Source organism: Delphinapterus leucas, chromosome 5, assembly GCF_059928025.1.
Source record: "Delphinapterus leucas isolate spDelLeu-1000000601 "Yukka" chromosome 5, BTC_Dleu_Yukka2, whole genome shotgun sequence".
NCBI lineage: Eukaryota > Metazoa > Chordata > Mammalia > Artiodactyla > Monodontidae > Delphinapterus > Delphinapterus leucas.
Genome location: NC_143133.1, coordinates 97,056,353 through 97,073,524, shown reverse-complemented (window position 1 = coordinate 97,073,524; position 17,172 = coordinate 97,056,353). Strand labels below are relative to the sequence as shown.

The 17,172-nt window shown below is 37.1% G+C and overlaps 1 protein-coding gene across 9 annotated transcripts in view; it reads left to right on the top strand.

Moving 5' to 3' along the window:
* The window catches only part of HPSE (heparanase), a 33,792-nt gene extending 16,942 nt beyond the window's left edge, over positions 1-16,850 (top strand). For 3 of the 9 annotated variants that reach the window (XM_089912180.1, XM_022599399.2, XM_089912184.1), the window contains 9 exons: positions 1,161-1,334; positions 3,402-3,570; positions 3,887-3,934; positions 4,445-4,538; positions 4,983-5,089; positions 6,211-6,325; positions 9,203-9,321; positions 10,478-10,624; positions 15,268-16,850. In XM_089912180.1, the coding sequence (XP_089768306.1) occupies positions 1,161-1,334; positions 3,402-3,570; positions 3,887-3,934; positions 4,445-4,538; positions 4,983-5,089; positions 6,211-6,325; positions 9,203-9,321; positions 10,478-10,624; positions 15,268-15,427 (1,133 nt within the window). In that variant the 3' untranslated portion in view covers positions 15,428-16,850. The remainder of the gene's footprint in view (positions 1-1,160; positions 1,335-3,401; positions 3,571-3,886; positions 3,935-4,444; positions 4,539-4,982; positions 5,090-6,210; positions 6,326-9,202; positions 9,322-10,477; positions 10,625-15,267) is intronic. The other 6 variants (XM_089912182.1, XM_022599400.3, XM_089912183.1 and 3 more) reach the window with 4 other exon arrangements.
* Positions 16,851-17,172: the final 322 nt, after the last annotated feature.

Below are 17,172 nucleotides of genomic sequence, written 5' to 3'. Positions count from 1 at the left end.
TCCAAGTAGTTCAGGCTGAAGACTTAGAAACAGAGCCACGTTGAAGGAGAAAGGGTGTAAGTTTGCCAGATAGATAGAGATTTTTTTTTTAAACTAGGGAAGTGAATTTCTGTTTAATAGATAACTCTAAATATACATTAAGATCACCAGATCTATGCAGGTAATAACTGATTTAAACACTCAAAAATACTTTCTGCCACTCTCAAAAAGAGATTATAGGCTAGCTAATGGTTAAAAAGCTGAGTTCAAAAGTTCCAAAGCTTTAATAACTCCTTAGTGACTCAATTTTTTTCATAGCACATCTAGCCCAAAAGAAATACCTGAGAGTTTCAATTAAGCTGTTAGGTCCGAACAACCTAATAGTAACAGTTCTCATCATGTCCAACAGATGTTGATGCATTCCCTTGCAAATTTAAAAGATCCTGCAGTGCCCCTCTGAGTAAGGTTGCCTGGTCAAATTTTAGTTTCAAATAAACAATAATTTCTTTGCTGTATTTCTCAAATAATGCACATGACATACACTAAAAATTATTCATTATTTATCTGAAGTTCAAATTTAGCTAGATGTCCTGTATTTTTATTTGCTAAACCGTACCAGTGAATTCACTCCCCAGAGTGCCTTGGTGCAGAGTTTGGAAACCACAGCCCTAGGCCAATTTTTTAATGTAGAATTCCATTTATTTTGAATTAATAAATTATATACATGAATTTTTCAAAAACTTAAAAAAAATGTAATCAAAGTTACCAAGTTATTTTGTGACTGAGTTTATGAGTGGAGATATTTAGATTATGAAGAGTGGGGTTTGTGTTGACTAATGAAAATCTGGCCTTTGCGTGTTGAGCCCTGAGCCATACACTGCAGTTTCCCCAGTTCACCTGAGGTCACTTGAACAAAACCCGAGTGCCAGACCAAAGCCTCTGGTACCTTCCATAGGACTTGATTCAACAGCTGAAGCAAATAAAGTAATATATATATATATATTTTTTTTAATTTGCCAGTCCAATTTTGTTGACTCATTCATAATTATAAGCACTCATTGGAATTCCTTCCATTTAACAACAGAAATAGCAATTCGTTATGAGGAACAAATCTGGAGGCCTTCATCACTTCGGCACTCTGGTGCTGACCTAACCACGAAATGGCAACATTTTTCTTTTAGGAAGCTCAGTGGATATGCTGTATACTTTTGCCAGTTGCTCAGGACTTGACCTGATCTTTGGTCTAAATGCATTACTACGAACTGCAGATTTGCACTGGAACAGTTCCAATGCTCAGTTACTCCTGGACTACTGCTCTTCCAAGAGTTATAACATTTCTTGGGAACTAGGCAATGGTAAGTGCTCCCCTGCCCCTGCCCGGGGAACATTTCAATAATAAGGAGATTCCCCCACTTTGGCATTATTTGTTCCTATCTATGACCTTCTTTTTAATAATAGCAAACATGCTTTTTGCCTTGGAATATTTGTGTAAGTGCTCAGTGGTGTGAGTTTGGAATTACTTGTGGCAGAAAACTCCTTATGTATCCCAGAACCTATCGTTAATCCCAGTTTATGTTACATTTGAGCACTTCCACAGCTCCCTGGTTCCCTTGAGATCTTCAGGGTCACCTAGACCTCTTATGCTTGGCAGGTTGGACTCAAGCAGTTTGCTTTTACCTTTCCATTCCTTCCTCTGTTCTCAACTTGTCAATCTCAGCAACCCCATCCCAACACTCATAATGGGTTCAAGCTAGAAGTTCTGGTACAGAATCTTACCTGGGTCAAGCTCTTGATTGTCTCCTTTGTCATTCTTTTATTGTAAGGAACTTATAAACTGTAACTAAAGTGCTAGTGATTAGCCACATTCATTCAAACATATTTACAATGCTTTGTTCACACATCAGCCGATGGAACTGAAGATAAAATGGGAAGTGAGATGTAGTAATATGACGAGCACATACTATATTCCAGGCACTGTTCTGAGCATTTAATAAGTATTAGCTTATTTTATCTTTATAATTGCCCCGAGGTGAACACAATTATGACATTCATTTCATAGATGACAAAAGAGGCACAAAAATTTTAGCTCAATAGCTGTGTGATGCTGGGCAATTATCAGTGAGAGGAATCTTACAGGAGTTAGGATTTGAACCCAGGCAGTCTGGCTCTAGTAGGAGGTCCCTGCTCTCTTGAGACTTCTGTTCTAGAGGTAGGGAGGCAGACCAACCAGAAAGCAAGCAAAGAAGTGATACATGTCTATAGTGGTATGTATTATAATAAAGTCTAGCAGCAGATTTTGGGATTGGGTTACTGAGGATAACTGGCAAGTTGAAGCACTGAAAACAGAATAAAAGGAAGGGTCAAGGCAACCATATCTTAGTTAGATGCTGAACAACTTTACTGCAGCAACTATGTGAATATCTGAACCCATCCTTACCCATCTCTGTACATCTCACCTTCCCTACTTTTCTACCCTACCCATCCCCAGCTCCTGCTCTTCAGAGTAAGATAAAAGAGTGTCATCATGTGCCCCTCTTCCCCGGGTCCCATTTTGCAAAGGGAAGTTCTGGTTTCCGGGGTGAAGGAGAAGAGTAAGGTAATTTGGGAAGTAGATTGGACACTTTCCATGCCTCCCTCCCCTCCCTTCAGCTTTGCTACTTCCAGACTCACATGCACATATAATTTGCACTTATAATTCTCAGTAAGACTTTTTTTAAAAATAAATTTATTTATTTACTTTTGGCTGTGTTAGGTCTTCGTTGCTCTGCGCGGGCTTTCTCTAGTTGCAGCGAGCAGGGGCTACTCTTCTTTGCGGTGCGCGGGCTTCTCATTGTGGTGGCTTCATTTGTTGCAGAGTACAGGCTCTAGGCGTGCAGGTTTCAGTAGTTGTGGCTCGTGGGCTCTAGAGCGCAGGCTCAGTAGTTGTGGCGCACGGGCTTAGTTGCTCCGCGGCATGTGGGATCTTCCTGGACCAGGGCTCGAACCCGTGTCCCTGCATTGGCAGGTGTATTCTTAACCACTGCGCCACTAGGGAAGCCACTAGGGAAGCCCCTCAGGAAGACTTTTAATTACATTGTAGAAATAGGTTTTTAAATGTCTTCTCCCACACAATCTTTTTTTTTTAAGTAAATTAGGTTATTAAATACTGAATACAGACTATTTCCTAAATATCCACTAGTTTAATATCCCAATTATTAATTTCCAACTGTTTTATTACCCCCAATACTTCATTTATATAACTTATATTTTTATTTTCCTGGAATATCTTCTTTATAACTGGAGATTTTACTTTCCTTGACTTTGGATTCTAAGTTTTTGTAATATGAAAAATGTTCTATTGCTTTTATATGCTGCTTTTATGTTTGCTTTTAAATAAAAAATTTTCTAGGTAAGCAATTATTTTGAGAATTGCTGTCTTTCAGAACCTAACAGTTTCCGGAAGAAGGCTGGTATTTTCATCGATGGATTGCAGTTAGGAGAAGATTTTATGGAGTTGCATAAACTTCTAGGAAAATCTGCTTTCAAAAATGCAAAACTCTATGGTCCTGATGTTGGCCAGCCTCGAGGAAAGACTGTTAAGATGCTGAAGAGGTAAGAGCTAGAGGAAGCAGAACCACTTTTCTTAAATATAATATTTTTCTTTGGTGGAGAATCCTCAATAAACCACCTGTTATTAAACAATTTGTTGCCTGACTAGAAGGTTTACCAAAAGAGGAAACATTGACTGGCTCAGAATACCAAAGATTTGGGGGCAAATGGCACCTGTGATAAAATTTGTATCAGAATTAGGAAGTTTGTGTTGCTTTATCCTAAAGTAGTAACCAGCCTATTTCTAGGGAAGACAACTCTTGTGCATTTATTGTTCATATAAGGATTAAGTGATAACATAATAGATTTTTTTTTCTAGTTTCCTGAAGGCTGGGGGAGAAGTGATTGATTCAGTTACATGGCATCAGTAAGTATGTCTCCTACTGTTTATACTGAGAAAGTAAAGCTAGCTTTACTTATTGCCTAGTTTTCAAAAAATTGTTTTCATTTAATTGCTAATTGACTTTATAGTTCCCGATAAGAAACGGTTTCAAGCAGCATTGTACTAGGATCTTAACATTAATAAAACAGAAATTTAAACTTGTTTTAAGTAACGTGGTAGTTTCTACAAGATCAAGGCACACTATCGTTTAAGTCATGGAATAGATGTAGCTAATAGTAGCTAAAACTAATATGCTTGCCAAAGAATGGGTAACCCACAAATACCTGCATTTGTGACTATGTTTTCTCAAGACAGAATAAATGGTCCCCTTCCATCTTGTTCTCTCCTTAGTAGATCTTCTGCTTTTTTTTTTTTTTTTTTTTTTAATAGCACAGGGGTGGGAAGAAGTAGAAAGGAGGGCAAGGGCGGCCAATTAACTTAAAAGCAGAAAGTAAAGTTTGTTACTTTTTCCTGAATATTTTCTGAATAATTTAGCTACTACTTGAATGGGCGAATTGCTACCAAAGAAGATTTTCTAAACCCTGATATACTGGACACTTTTATTTCATCTGTGCAAAAAATTTTCCAGGTAATAGTCTTCTTATTCTTTTTAATGTAAAACCAGACTCCTTATTTTGTAGTCTAGCTAGTCCTAAATTCTACAGGTATATAAATTTACATGTTTTTCCAATTTTAGAGAGCAGGCACTAGGTCTTATTCACCTTCAGTTCCCCTTAGTATCGGGTCTCACCCATGTATGTTGATTGGAAATTAAAAATACTTCCAATGGCCTTTTGGTAGAGTGAACTCTCAGAGTCCATAAGAAAAGAATGGGATTATTTACATTCCTTCCACACCTAGTATTCCAATAAAAGGTAATTGCCCAAGACCTAAATGACCGCGAAAATATTTTGTAACTATACTGAACGGATGGATCTGGGAATGCAAGGTTTTGAATATTGAATAATCTTCAGCACCATATTTGGTCAGCTTGTTTGCAATTACTGTGGAGACTTTCCTGTTCCATACGTAGGCTGTTGAGGAGACCAGACCCCACAAGAAGGTTTGGTTAGGAGAGACCAGCTCTGCGTATGGGGGTGGAGCGCCCTTGCTGTCCAACACCTTTGCTGCTGGCTTTATGTGAGTGAATTTGCACTTGTCTCAGGGACCAGATAGCATACTCCTGTTCTTCTGTTCAGTTGAAATAACTCGTCAGACAAAAATCTGGTCAAAGACAGTTTCTGTGGCTGAGCTCCAAAGTTTGTGCCAGATTTTGCAAGAAAATGATTTACTAAAGTTGGTTGGACATCTTTAACATGTGCCCAAATTAATCACTGTATGAATGAACTGCTTTAGAAGTTTTGTTCCTTAATTATGGCCGATAAATATGTCAAGCATTCCTTTCTCTAAAGAAATACATTGTAAAAGAGTGCATCAAGAGCCTTGACTCTGAGAAGGATTCTGAGTACATGTAGCTCTATTCATAGATTCCCAAGAAGTTTCAAGCCTGAAAGTATGAGGTCGCACCCGAGGGGCTACCAATGAATTTAAAGATTTACTAAATCACCCCCTTATCCAAGCACCACAAACTTGATTGCTTTAAAACCAACTGGTTTACTTACATTTCATAACTCAGTTAACACTCTTAGTCTATAGTTCTACATGCTCATATTGAGCTTTATTCTCTTCCTCTCCTACCCTCATTCTTATAAGCCCCGACTAGAGCACACATCCCTTATGCTTGTGGAGGCATGAGGAGGAGAGGAAAGAAAGGAGATGTGTGTTTTGCCACTGACTGAACACGGGGGGAGGAAGTGTCCATAAAAGCTTAGGGGTGATTCACTTATTTCTCATTTTAGTGCTGCTGGCCACCAGCAATCCTTTCTTCAGACCTCCCATGGAAATGCGGGTGGGGAGGCGGCGGGTGGAAGTGGGAAGGGCGGGTTTGGATCCCACAGGACGGAGTATAAGTCTATAAGTGTGGGCATTTGTCAACTCTGCTTTGTAGATGTTGTCCTACCCTGATAGGGACTCCTATAGCATATTAATAGTCTTCTAGGATTTGTTATCATGCAGAAGTGTGAGAACATGTGAAGTGAAGGATAGTCTCTACTTCATCTGAATGCCTTATTGATAATACTACTTTTCTGGCTTCCTGTCAATTCCTCCCACACAGAGGAATAAATCAGAATAGTGTATAGTTAAAACTGAGTTATTTTGTTTTCCAAATCTGAAGAAAGCTTGGCCTCACTCTGTTCCAGGTGGCTGGATAAATTGGGCCTGTCGGCCAGAATGGGCATAGAAGTGGTGATGAGGCAAGTGTTCTTCGGAGCTGGAAACTACCATTTAGTGGATGAAAATTTTGAACCTTTGCCTGTAAGTGACCATTATTTTCCTATTATCGCGAGTAGGTTAGAGTATACTAAGGGCCCCCTGTATTAAACTTTTATAAATAGTCAATTCTCTCAATAAATTTAGTGCTCTCAATAAGTAGCCAAACCATGGACAGATGAATTAGAAGAAACCTTAGAGATCACTCATTCTAACTTTTTTGTGTCTCAAGAAATTGAGACCCAGAAATAATGTTTTTAATGTGGGTTATTTGGGGCATGTTGTGGGATTTTTTAAAAAGGAGTAATTTGAAATTTTTTGACTTCAATTTTACAAGATAAACTTGAATCAAATGTTTTGCCAAGTAAATCAAAGTTAAAATTGCCTGTAGTATCGAAAGTTTCAAAAATTTTTGTCATGAAATCATAATTTATTTAACTTAAAATAAGCTAGTACCATGTATTTGTTCAAAAATGTCACCATACGATTGGCTATTTTGTTAATAATCTTCAAGATATTTATGAGTAAAGTCTCATTTCCACCCTACCTCCAACTACATCTGATACTAAATCAGGAAATATAGCCTTTCTATCTAAAAAGCCACCTGGAAGATATATATATATCTAAAAGTTGGGATAGCATAGGTATAGCCTGAGAAGTATGACCTTGATTTTTATAGTCTAAAATAGCATTTGAGAATATCTATTTTCTAAGAATAATTCCTAAGGGAATTGCTTGAACATTGTAGGAAAGCTAAGAAAGTCTGCAAAAAGCACATGCCAAAATATAAGCTAGGCTTTTGTGGTTTGTAGATAGATTTCCCCCAAAAATTGCTTTTAGTCTATAGTGGTCCAAATTCATGGAGCACACTGTTCATAACCTAAAAAAATTTTTTAGCAAAATGTCTTTGCACAAAATGGAATCTATCTTCCCCAAGTATATTATGAGTCATTTATAAAATGAGTTAAACCAAATGTGATCATTTCATTAGACAAATATCCAAAATCTACTACTGGCCCCTTCTTAAATGGACATTGAACAAGGAAGAGAAATAAACAGTTTCTTCACAATTTGCTTTGAGTCCAATGCCTAGAAATTAGCCAGCTTATCCTGTCACTCTTTGTAAGTAGTACCAGCTATTTATGATGTTATCTAAAGCTTCTCAGCCAAACATAAACTTTTGGCTTAAGAATTCTTCGTATATGTGCTAAATATACTTCCTCCTCAAGGTTCACAAGTCAGCTAGAAAAACTTGCAAGAGTAAATGGTACCTTTGACATCTGCAGAATCCCAGGGAATTCGCAAAACAGTCCTGGAAGGTGGCAAGGAAGGTATCTTAGATCCATTTTTCAAATGAGGAAGTTCAAATTGAGATGAGCTTGTGTGATTTGCTGGAGGTCACACAGCTGTCTCATTGTTACTCTAAAGAATCCTGTACAAATCCTGGCTCTGAGCCTGCTTCCTTTCTACCCCAAGTCATGGAACCATGCTACGTCTCCTTTGAAAACATTTAATTGATTCTCTTCTTGTCTTCAGTAAGAATTTTGAAGTTAAGCAGAGAAACAAAAGCTGTTTGCCTGTTGAGTCTACCTTACCCAAGCTCAAGAAGGAAGGGTTGGGGTATATTATATATATTGAGTGGATTTAAAAAAAAAAACAAAACTTTTTATTATGAAAATTTTCAAAGTAGAGAGAAAAGTATATGAAGCCCTAATGTTGTTTAATCCATAATTGTACCCACTCTTTACCTCCCACCTACTGGATTACTTCTAAGCAAATCTCAGGTATACCACTTTATCCATAAGTATTTCAGTATGTATCTCCTTTGTAAAAACATAACAAAATATAATTATCATACTTTAAAATATGAACAATAATTTCTCAGTATCATTAAATATTTAGTCAGTGTTTCACATTTTCCTTATTGTCACAAATGGTTTTTTTTTGTTTTTTTTGTTTCTTATTAGTCATCCATTTTATACACATCAGTGTATACCTGTCAATCCCAATCTCCCAATTCATCACACCACCACCCCACCCCCCAGTCACAAAAGTTTTTAATTGTTGGTTTATTCACATCAGAATCCAAACAAGGTCCATATATTGTATTTATTATATCTCTTAAGTCTGTTAATCTTTAAGTTTTCTCTCCCTCTCTTTTTTTTGTCCCTTGGAATTTATTAAGAAACCAGGTAATGTTATATAGTGTTTCCCACATTCTGGATTTTGCTAAATTTATTTCTGTGGTATCATTTAGCATGTTCCTCTGTCCCCCGTATTTCCTGTAAACTGGTAGCTAGACCCAGAGGCTTGATTTTTGTGGGGTTTTTTGTTTTGCAAGAATTCTTCATAGGTGATAGTGTGTGCTTCCATCAAGAGACACATAATGTCTGATTGTCTCTTTTCTTGACCTTGATAGCTAGTGATGGTCACTGCCTAATGCACTGCCTTATTGGGCAGGGGTTGGGGGTTTATAAGGTTTCAGAGGAAATTGTTTTAGTCTCTTAAACAGAAGTTTTATTTTTAAAACTTGGCTTTGTATGTGTGTGTGTGTGTGTGTGTGTGTGTGTGTATGTGAGTGTGTGTGTCTATATCTAAAAGTTTTGCTTTGAGCTTTGAATTCTTGGATGATTGACAACAAAGATTATTTAGACTGTCTCTGAGCAATGAGTTACATCCTTGAGATTTATCTCCTAGCACTCTGAATTGTGGAAGTGTAGTCCTCCAGTGATAAAAAGCAGCAAACAAGATATTGCCCTCAGATTCGTGGTGGTAATGCAGACCAAAAGATGAATCCTTTTAAAATAGCTCTAGGATAACAGTCATACTCTTTGTAGGATAACTATTTGCTTGACACTGTTTTTGTTAAAGAGTAAGTAAAGATTTATTTTTGTCCCTCCCCTCCCCAATCACTACAACTAGGATTATTGGCTCTCTCTTCTGTTCAAGAAACTGGTGGGCACCAATGTGTTAATGGCAAGTGTGAAAGGTCCAGACAGAAACAAACTTCGAGTATATCTTCATTGCACAAACATCAACCAGTAAGTGTGTAAGATGCCCTTTACCAGTCAACAAGTTTTAATTAGTAAGCACACAACTTCCTACTCTAACACCCTGTTGTCTTCTATCTATACAGTGGGTCTAAGGTGTGTCATTGTTCTTCATTTCTTTTCATTCTCATAGTGATATGGTGCCAGAGGAGTCTAGCTAAAAAAAAAAAAGGTTAAACATAGGCATTTGCAGTCCAGCAAAGATTTGTACAATGATTTAATTATCACAATCCATAATGAAAATATATCCTGAATTTAAATAAATAATGATACAAATGAAGCACATAAAACCAATTTTGTATGAATGATTAATCAATTGAATGGCTATGAATGAATAAAATATGAACTCATATGAATGAATAATTACATGAGTATACTTATCCCTTTGCATCATATCTGATTAATAAAGAAGAAGAATTAAAATGACACCAATAACAACAATAACACTCATGTTTTCAAAAGTTTCAACCCAGTTTCTGGAGTTGAGAGGCCATAGAGACTTTTGTAGTCCAGTACTCTGGCCTTAGGTAGGAAAAATGTTCCTAAGTCTGAGATTTTTCTCTTTTTAGTTTCAGCCTGTCTTTCCTAATAGAATAATATTAAAATGCTAATTCTAGCTACAAAATCTACACACTGTTTCCAGTTTCAGTGAGTGGAAACTCTGTTTCTGGGTAGTGAGCCCCATTAGGAATAAGTGGGGGAATGGTTTAGGTGGAAAAATTCTGAAAAGTGTCAGTAGATTTAATTTTCTTATTTGTTTCAGCCTTTTCATAAGGTTAGGAAAAGCCTGGGTTTATATGGTTTATATTAGGAATTCACATGAGCCCTGAAAATTTCCATTTTACCATTTAACTTCCCTATGTTTGAACGCATATGGGCTTCCTCACAACGCAGCCTAGCAAAGCAGCAAAGATCTTAAAGTGCTAAAGCCCAGAAAATGGCAGTGTGAACAGCAATATTTTTATCATGTTTTCAAAATAGGACCACATCAGTAGCCTAATATTATCATAAATGGAAGGATACAAAGAGGGCCCATCATCACTATAGATACTAATACTTAGTATTATCCATGACTATATTTTTAATCAACTATTCAATTGCTTAAATTAGATAAATATTTTTATTGAGTTAATCCATTTGCTTTTAGCCCAAGGTATAAAGAAGGAGATTTAACTCTGTATGCCTTAAACCTCCATAATGTCACCAAGCGCTTGCGGTTACCACATCACTTATTTGACAAGCAAGTGGACAAATACCTCATAAAACCTTCAGGACCCAATGGCTTATTTTCCAAGTGAGTAATTTTCTTGGTTCATTTCAAACTTTCACCAAAAGTTAATTTTATTGGTGTTTGTCAGAATACCATGTGTTGATAGGGAGCAAAAAAAAAAAAAAAAAAAAGTCAACTATTTCAAGTTCTAACAATTGTTAATATTCAGGAAGTTACATATGAATACATGCTAATACAAGTGTGATTCATTCAGAGAGTCCAAAGCGGAGGAATGGGACCACAAACTAGCAGTTATCTCAGGGAAATGTTTTCATTTCAGAGCAACTTGATATATCAAGATCCACTCAATGCATTTAGATTATTTGCTCCAAAAAGACATAATTCTTGGTAACACAGTCACTAAAACAAAAATACCTATATGTAATTGCTATATAAAGGCATAGGAGTTGTTGTAAAATATTATATGGTGCGAGCTGGGTGTGGGTCTCTTATGGTATCAGAGTAGTTTTTTTATTGGTTAGAGTAAGAAAAAAGTGGTCAGAAATGTGCCTTTTAGGTGAATTATTTAAAGTTGGTTCTAATACATTTTAGTTATAAAAGCCTGTCATTGAATATCTTACAAAAGCCTGTAATCCAACAGAATACCCAAGAATGACCGTAAGCCTTTAAGAGTTAGGCACACAAACATTGTAAGATTTCTGTCTAATATGTATTGGAAGGAGACTTCCCCCATGGTCCAGTGGTTAAGACTCCGTGCTCCCAAATCAGGGGGTACGGGTTCAATCCCTAGTCAGGGAACTAAAAATCCCACAAGCTGTGCAGTGCAGCCAAAAAAATTAATTAATTAAAATAAAAATTCATTGTGTGTTGGAAGGGGCTCTTTCCATCATGGCTATTCTCACATTAAAGCATAAAAAATTGAGATTACAAAATTCTTACTACCTCCTCGCATCTTTGCAAATGCTCTATGAGTGATGTTTTCAGTGACAGCCTCAGAACCTGAAAAAGTACCATAAACATGCTTTCTCCAAAGTCCTATCCCCCATAGACAAGCATTATTAACACTGGGTACCATTACTTTATTTTTTCCCTATCCTTTATTTTACTATAACTGTAATCATACAACCTCTAATAGGAAAAAGTGAAGGGGAACCCACAAGTTTCCCAAAGTATCTTTCCATATATAGCCTTTGTAGACTTCTAAATGGGCTGCATGTTTTATAAAATGCCATGGTTTACTTATTTTCCTACTGTTTAAACCTTTTTTTTCCCCTATTGTAAATAATGTATATTTGGATAACAGATACTTTTCTCTATTTGGGTTTTGACCCTTTTTGAAGTGGCTATTTTTGCATATTTCTGTCTGAGGCTGATAAGAGAAAAGCTTTTCTGAAGTCGTTGAATAATAGTTGCAGAATTAGAAGTGTTTTAAGAGGTCATTTTAGATGGGTATCTAAGGCCATTCAGCTCTGTTTGATTCCTCCTCTGTTGGATCTCGCAGCCTCTGCTGGCGACTGCTTTCTGTGGCAAGGATAAAGTGAGCCTCTAAGCCTTTCATCTGCTGCTCTTAGTTCTATTCTCTAGAACGGAGGATGGAAACTATACCTCATGCCTGTGGACAAGTGGGTTTAGAGGATTTTTTTTTTCTCTTTTTCTGCTAGGGGAGGTTGGCATACGTTCTGTGTTAATTTTTATTTTTAATTAGTTGTCAATGTTGTAAAAATTGACAACTACTAAAGTATCTGGATTTCTAGCTTTTCTTTGAAAATAGGTGCTCTGGCAGCTCTGGGATGTTTTCCCAATTCAATGGAGTTGAACTGGGGTTGTTTACTTTAGACAGGTCATTCATCTTTCTGTGCTCCTTAGTCCCTACGTGACCCTGCTGTGTCTTAAGCCTGTCCTACTGCACTGGCACACGTAACTTCCTTGGCCCTTGAGGACGTTTGAGTTTGCTACTGTTAATCTGGAACAATGCTGAATACCTCCTTTTCTCCAGAATAACTTTCAGATATTTGAAGGACAATTGGACTGTCTTCTCTCCAGGCTAAATATGCCCAATTTCTTCAATGATTCTTCTCTTTGCTATATTTACCAGACCCTGTTGCATTCTTATCACACGTTTCATGCTTTATACTTGGAAAATTGGTGAAATTGTGCATAATGTTTTATTACCCTAAGCTCTCTTTGATGAGTATATATTACTTATATTTTTCCCTCTTTAAAATGTTGCAAAAGCATCGCAGATAAGTTTGATGAGTGCACAGTCTGCATACTTGCTCACGCTAATGACCTCAGAGGGTTAAATAATAATCACCTTTAAAAAATTATTTTTTACTTGAATAACTTGTATAGTTCCCATAGAAGGTCCTGCATAGTAAGTTTTTAATAAATATTTGAAGTGAATATATGTTAACATAAAAACAGTATTTTATAGTTATCTCAGATAAATTTTGCCCAGCATCGCCAATTTTGCCAAATCTGTTGCTTGCTAATTCCTTCTAGCTCTATTTTTCTGAAACGTGACAAGCATGTCTTCTATTTCTTGTCATCATGTTACTGACTTAAAAATATAAAACAAGGTACTACCCTCAAAAAAAGCCCTACCTTCATTGCCCAGCCTGATGAGGAAATATTCTGTGTGCTTTAAGGTTACACTCAGTATATTGATAGCATCCTTTAGCTATATTTATAGGTGATTAAACAGTATAGCCAGATGGATTATCTTGCCCATGTTTCATCATCTTAACCCAGAGCAGTATTAATTTACAATGATCAGACTTACCTTTAAACTCTGTGGCCTCTCCTAAAGCATTTCTGAGGCTTTTTTGTGTACCCTTGTAATGGTCTTCAATTTCGTGCAGAAGAGGTCTTACTACCACCATTTAGAGATGTTTTCAAGGCCTGTTTTTGTCTGTGGTTTCCTGATGGTGGTCATGGCGTTTCCTCCCACACCCCATCCAGGAACTGCTGTGATATAGGTGCTAAGATAAAGCTTGGGTGCATGTGGGCTGAGTGTAACAGCTATGCAGGCTTATTAGCCTCCAGCACAGCCATGGTTATCTTATCACATCTTTAGGCACAGAGCCCAGAGCTGGGCATTTAACCAAGGTTAAATGGAAACCAGTTTTTCTGCTGACTGATACTTAGGATAGAGTGTGAGAGATCTTTAAAAATGAAAACTTTAGGGGCTTCCCTGGTGGCGCAGTGGTTGAGAGTCCGCCTGCCGATGCAGGGGACATGGGTTCGTGCCCTGGTCCAGGAAGATCCCACATGCCGCGGAGCGGCTGGGCCCGTGAGCCATGGCCGCTGAGCTTGCACGTCCGGAGCCTGTGCTCCGCAACAGGAGAGGCCACAACAGTGAGAGGCCCGCGTACCGCAAAAAAAAAAAAAGAAAAAAAAGAAAACTTTATAATAATGTTAAATTGGAAACAATCAAATGTCTAACATTAGACAATTAAGTAAATAAACTAATACGCTCATACAACTGAATCTTGTGCAGCCATTAAAATGATGTAGTGGATGAATGTTTAATGGTGTGAACAAATGTTAGAATGTGTTACAGGAAAAAGAATCAACTTTTAAGAGACTATATACTGTATGCTCATTTTTGTCTAAATGAAAACATGTATGTACATACATACATAGAAAAGAGATGAATAAATATACATCAAAATCTTAAAAATGGTTATGATGAGTTAACAGGTTGCTTTTGTTATATTTATCTGAATAATGATGATAGATAATACTTTTACAGTGCTTACTATATACAAGGTACTGTTACATGTATTATATACATGACATAGATAAACTCTGACAGTAATCTAAATTTTCAACAATAAAAAACTTTTTTCATATATAAAAATTTCATAATGTAAAAAGCATTTAAGAAAAAGATAATAGAGATAAAAGCATCATTTGGATTATGGAAGTAACTATCAGCAGAACTAAAAGCAGATTAAAGCTTTTCTTCATAAGCTCTTGTTTATATGAGATTTATTGCTGTAAGCACATATTAATTTGACTTAAATAATAATAAATATGCATAAGAAATAATACTTGTCTTTAATTTTTTTTCCATTTTTTGACTCAGTTTTGATTTTAAATTCCAACAGTGAGATGCAAAGAAAACATAATTTTTTTGGAATCTGTGTTTGCTTCACCACAGCAATATACATTCTACCAAAATAGCTTAACAATTTAAGAAAATGAATGCATACCTCCTGGGAAAAGGGGAGTAAGAGGGTTTATGGACATAGTTACAAATGGGAAATTGACTGTCATTTTGTATGTTAAATTCATGAAATTCACACTCCATTCCATATATTTGCTTTATATAAAAATGTTTTCAGTTTCTTACCATCCAAAAAAATGCTGCAGATCCAGAAGTATGTCATCTTCGTTCTTTTTATAACTCCATCATCTTGCCTAGTATGGGTTACATGTGTTCCATTTTCTGTAAAGGGCCAGATAGTAAATATTTGGGGCTTTGCAGGCCATATGGTTTCTGTCACAACTGCTCAACTCTACCAGTGCAGCTTAAAGACCATCTAGGTCAGATGTTTAACTGACATAGTGTTCAAATACAAATTATATAACATAAACTGCCACAGAAAAATTTTTTGGTCTTAAAAAGATCTCCTGACTTTTATAGAGTAGATGGAAGGCACACAACTTGGCTAACTTGGACGTATCTTTCCCCTTTGCAGATCTGTCCAGCTCAATGGTCAAACTCTGAAGATGGTGGATGACCAAACCCTGCCAGCTTTGACAGAAAAACCTCTCCGCCCAGGAAGTTCACTGGGCCTGCCAGCTCTCTCATATGGATTTTTTGTGATAAGAAATGCCAAAGTTGCTGCTTGCATCTGAAAATGAAAGACATATACTAGCCCAGAGACTGAATTTTTCAAGTGCATTGATAAGAGGAAAGCAAAACTCAGGCTGTAGGAAGGCAAGCAGATGAACTGGTGACTGCTTTAGGGCCACTAGGACACTCTCAGCGCTAGATTAGCACAGTATTTTGTTCTAAGTAGACCACTGTTAATAGTAATACCTAGTTCCAAACACTATGTTTGTATTCTGCATGTACTATTTTTATTTAAGATTATTAAAAATGTATATAAATACTCCCAGTACAGCCAGGGGGCAAGTAAGTGAAGGATATATTATTAGTTTTAAGAAAGTGTTTAGTTGTTTTTATTTTTAAAAAAAACAGTTATTAGAAGATTGTCAGATTCTTTCCTCCATATGCTTTCCTCCCATAGGGCTGCTGTCAGAAAAAGTTTACTACCACAACCTTCAAATCATCTATAAAAGAGAGACAATCTCTTTGCAGCTTAACAGAGAGCTAAATTCAGCTGCTGCTTCACTTCCCTCTGTTCTGTTTGTCTCTGTCAGCAATACTGTGTGAGAGGACAGATGGTTAGACGTGATAGCACACAAAAAAAAAAACGATTAATGGCAATTTGGAGGGAAGGGATTATGTAAACTTCAAATGAAATAAAAACTGACTGTAAGCGAAATTGATTTACCAAGAGGAGAAAATTTAATTCAATACTTTGTAAGCATCTGTTAATGTTTACCTTTAATCTACCTTAAATTCTTGTTTTAGTCGGCTGCAAGTAACAGAAAACCCTGATTCCAGTGGCTTAAACCACCACACGTTTATAATCACACATAACAAGGAGTTCAAGTAGGGTGAGCTCCACTGCTCAGTATGTCATCAAGGAATCGGTTTCATTCCATCTCTCTGCTCTGTCACCTTTAGTATTGGCTTCATTCTCGAGCTGGTTTCACTATGGCTGTAGCTACTCCATGGGCCCATTCAGACCTGGCAGCAGCCAGAGAAAGATGAGCAATTTTTTCTGTCTCCTTCATAGACTTTTGAAGGACCCTTTCTCAGAGGTTCTCTCAGCAAAACTCTCCTCATGCCTCCTCGTGTCATGGTCGCATGGTCATTCTCCCCAGTCACTGCCACCATCAATGAGATTCCTCCAATTGTCTCCTAATAATCTTTTGGAATGGAGAGGGTGTTGGGAAGTCTATAACACTGACCACTACTGTTCTGTGCTTTTATCAGTAACAGAATGTATTATTTTCTCCTGTGTCTTAATTCTTAGAAATATAATTCTCCTTATATTTATGCCTGCTATGAAGATTGTCATCAATTAAGTACATTTATAAGGAACTAAAGCTGAAACTTAAAGTTTGGATGTTTTAATATCCTTACATTTTATATGTAAGTAATTTTTATATTTTCACATTTGAAATAAAGTAACTTTTATAACCTCAATATTGCATGATTATTCTTTCTGCTTTTTAATTTATTTACTTATTTTTGGCTGTGTTGGGTCTTCATTGCTGCGCGTTGGCTTTCTCTAGTTGTGGCGAGCAGGGGCCACTCTTCGTTGCGGCACACGGGCCTCTCACTGCGGCGGCTTCTGTTGTTGTGGAGCAAGGGCTCTAGGTGCGCAGGCTTCAGTAGTTGTGGCTCGCGGGCTCTAGAGCGCAGGCTCAGTTGTAGCACAGGCTTAGTTGCTCCGCAGCATGTGGTGTCTTCCCGGACCAGGGATTGAGACTGTGTCCCCTGCATTGGTAGGCAGATTCTTAACCAC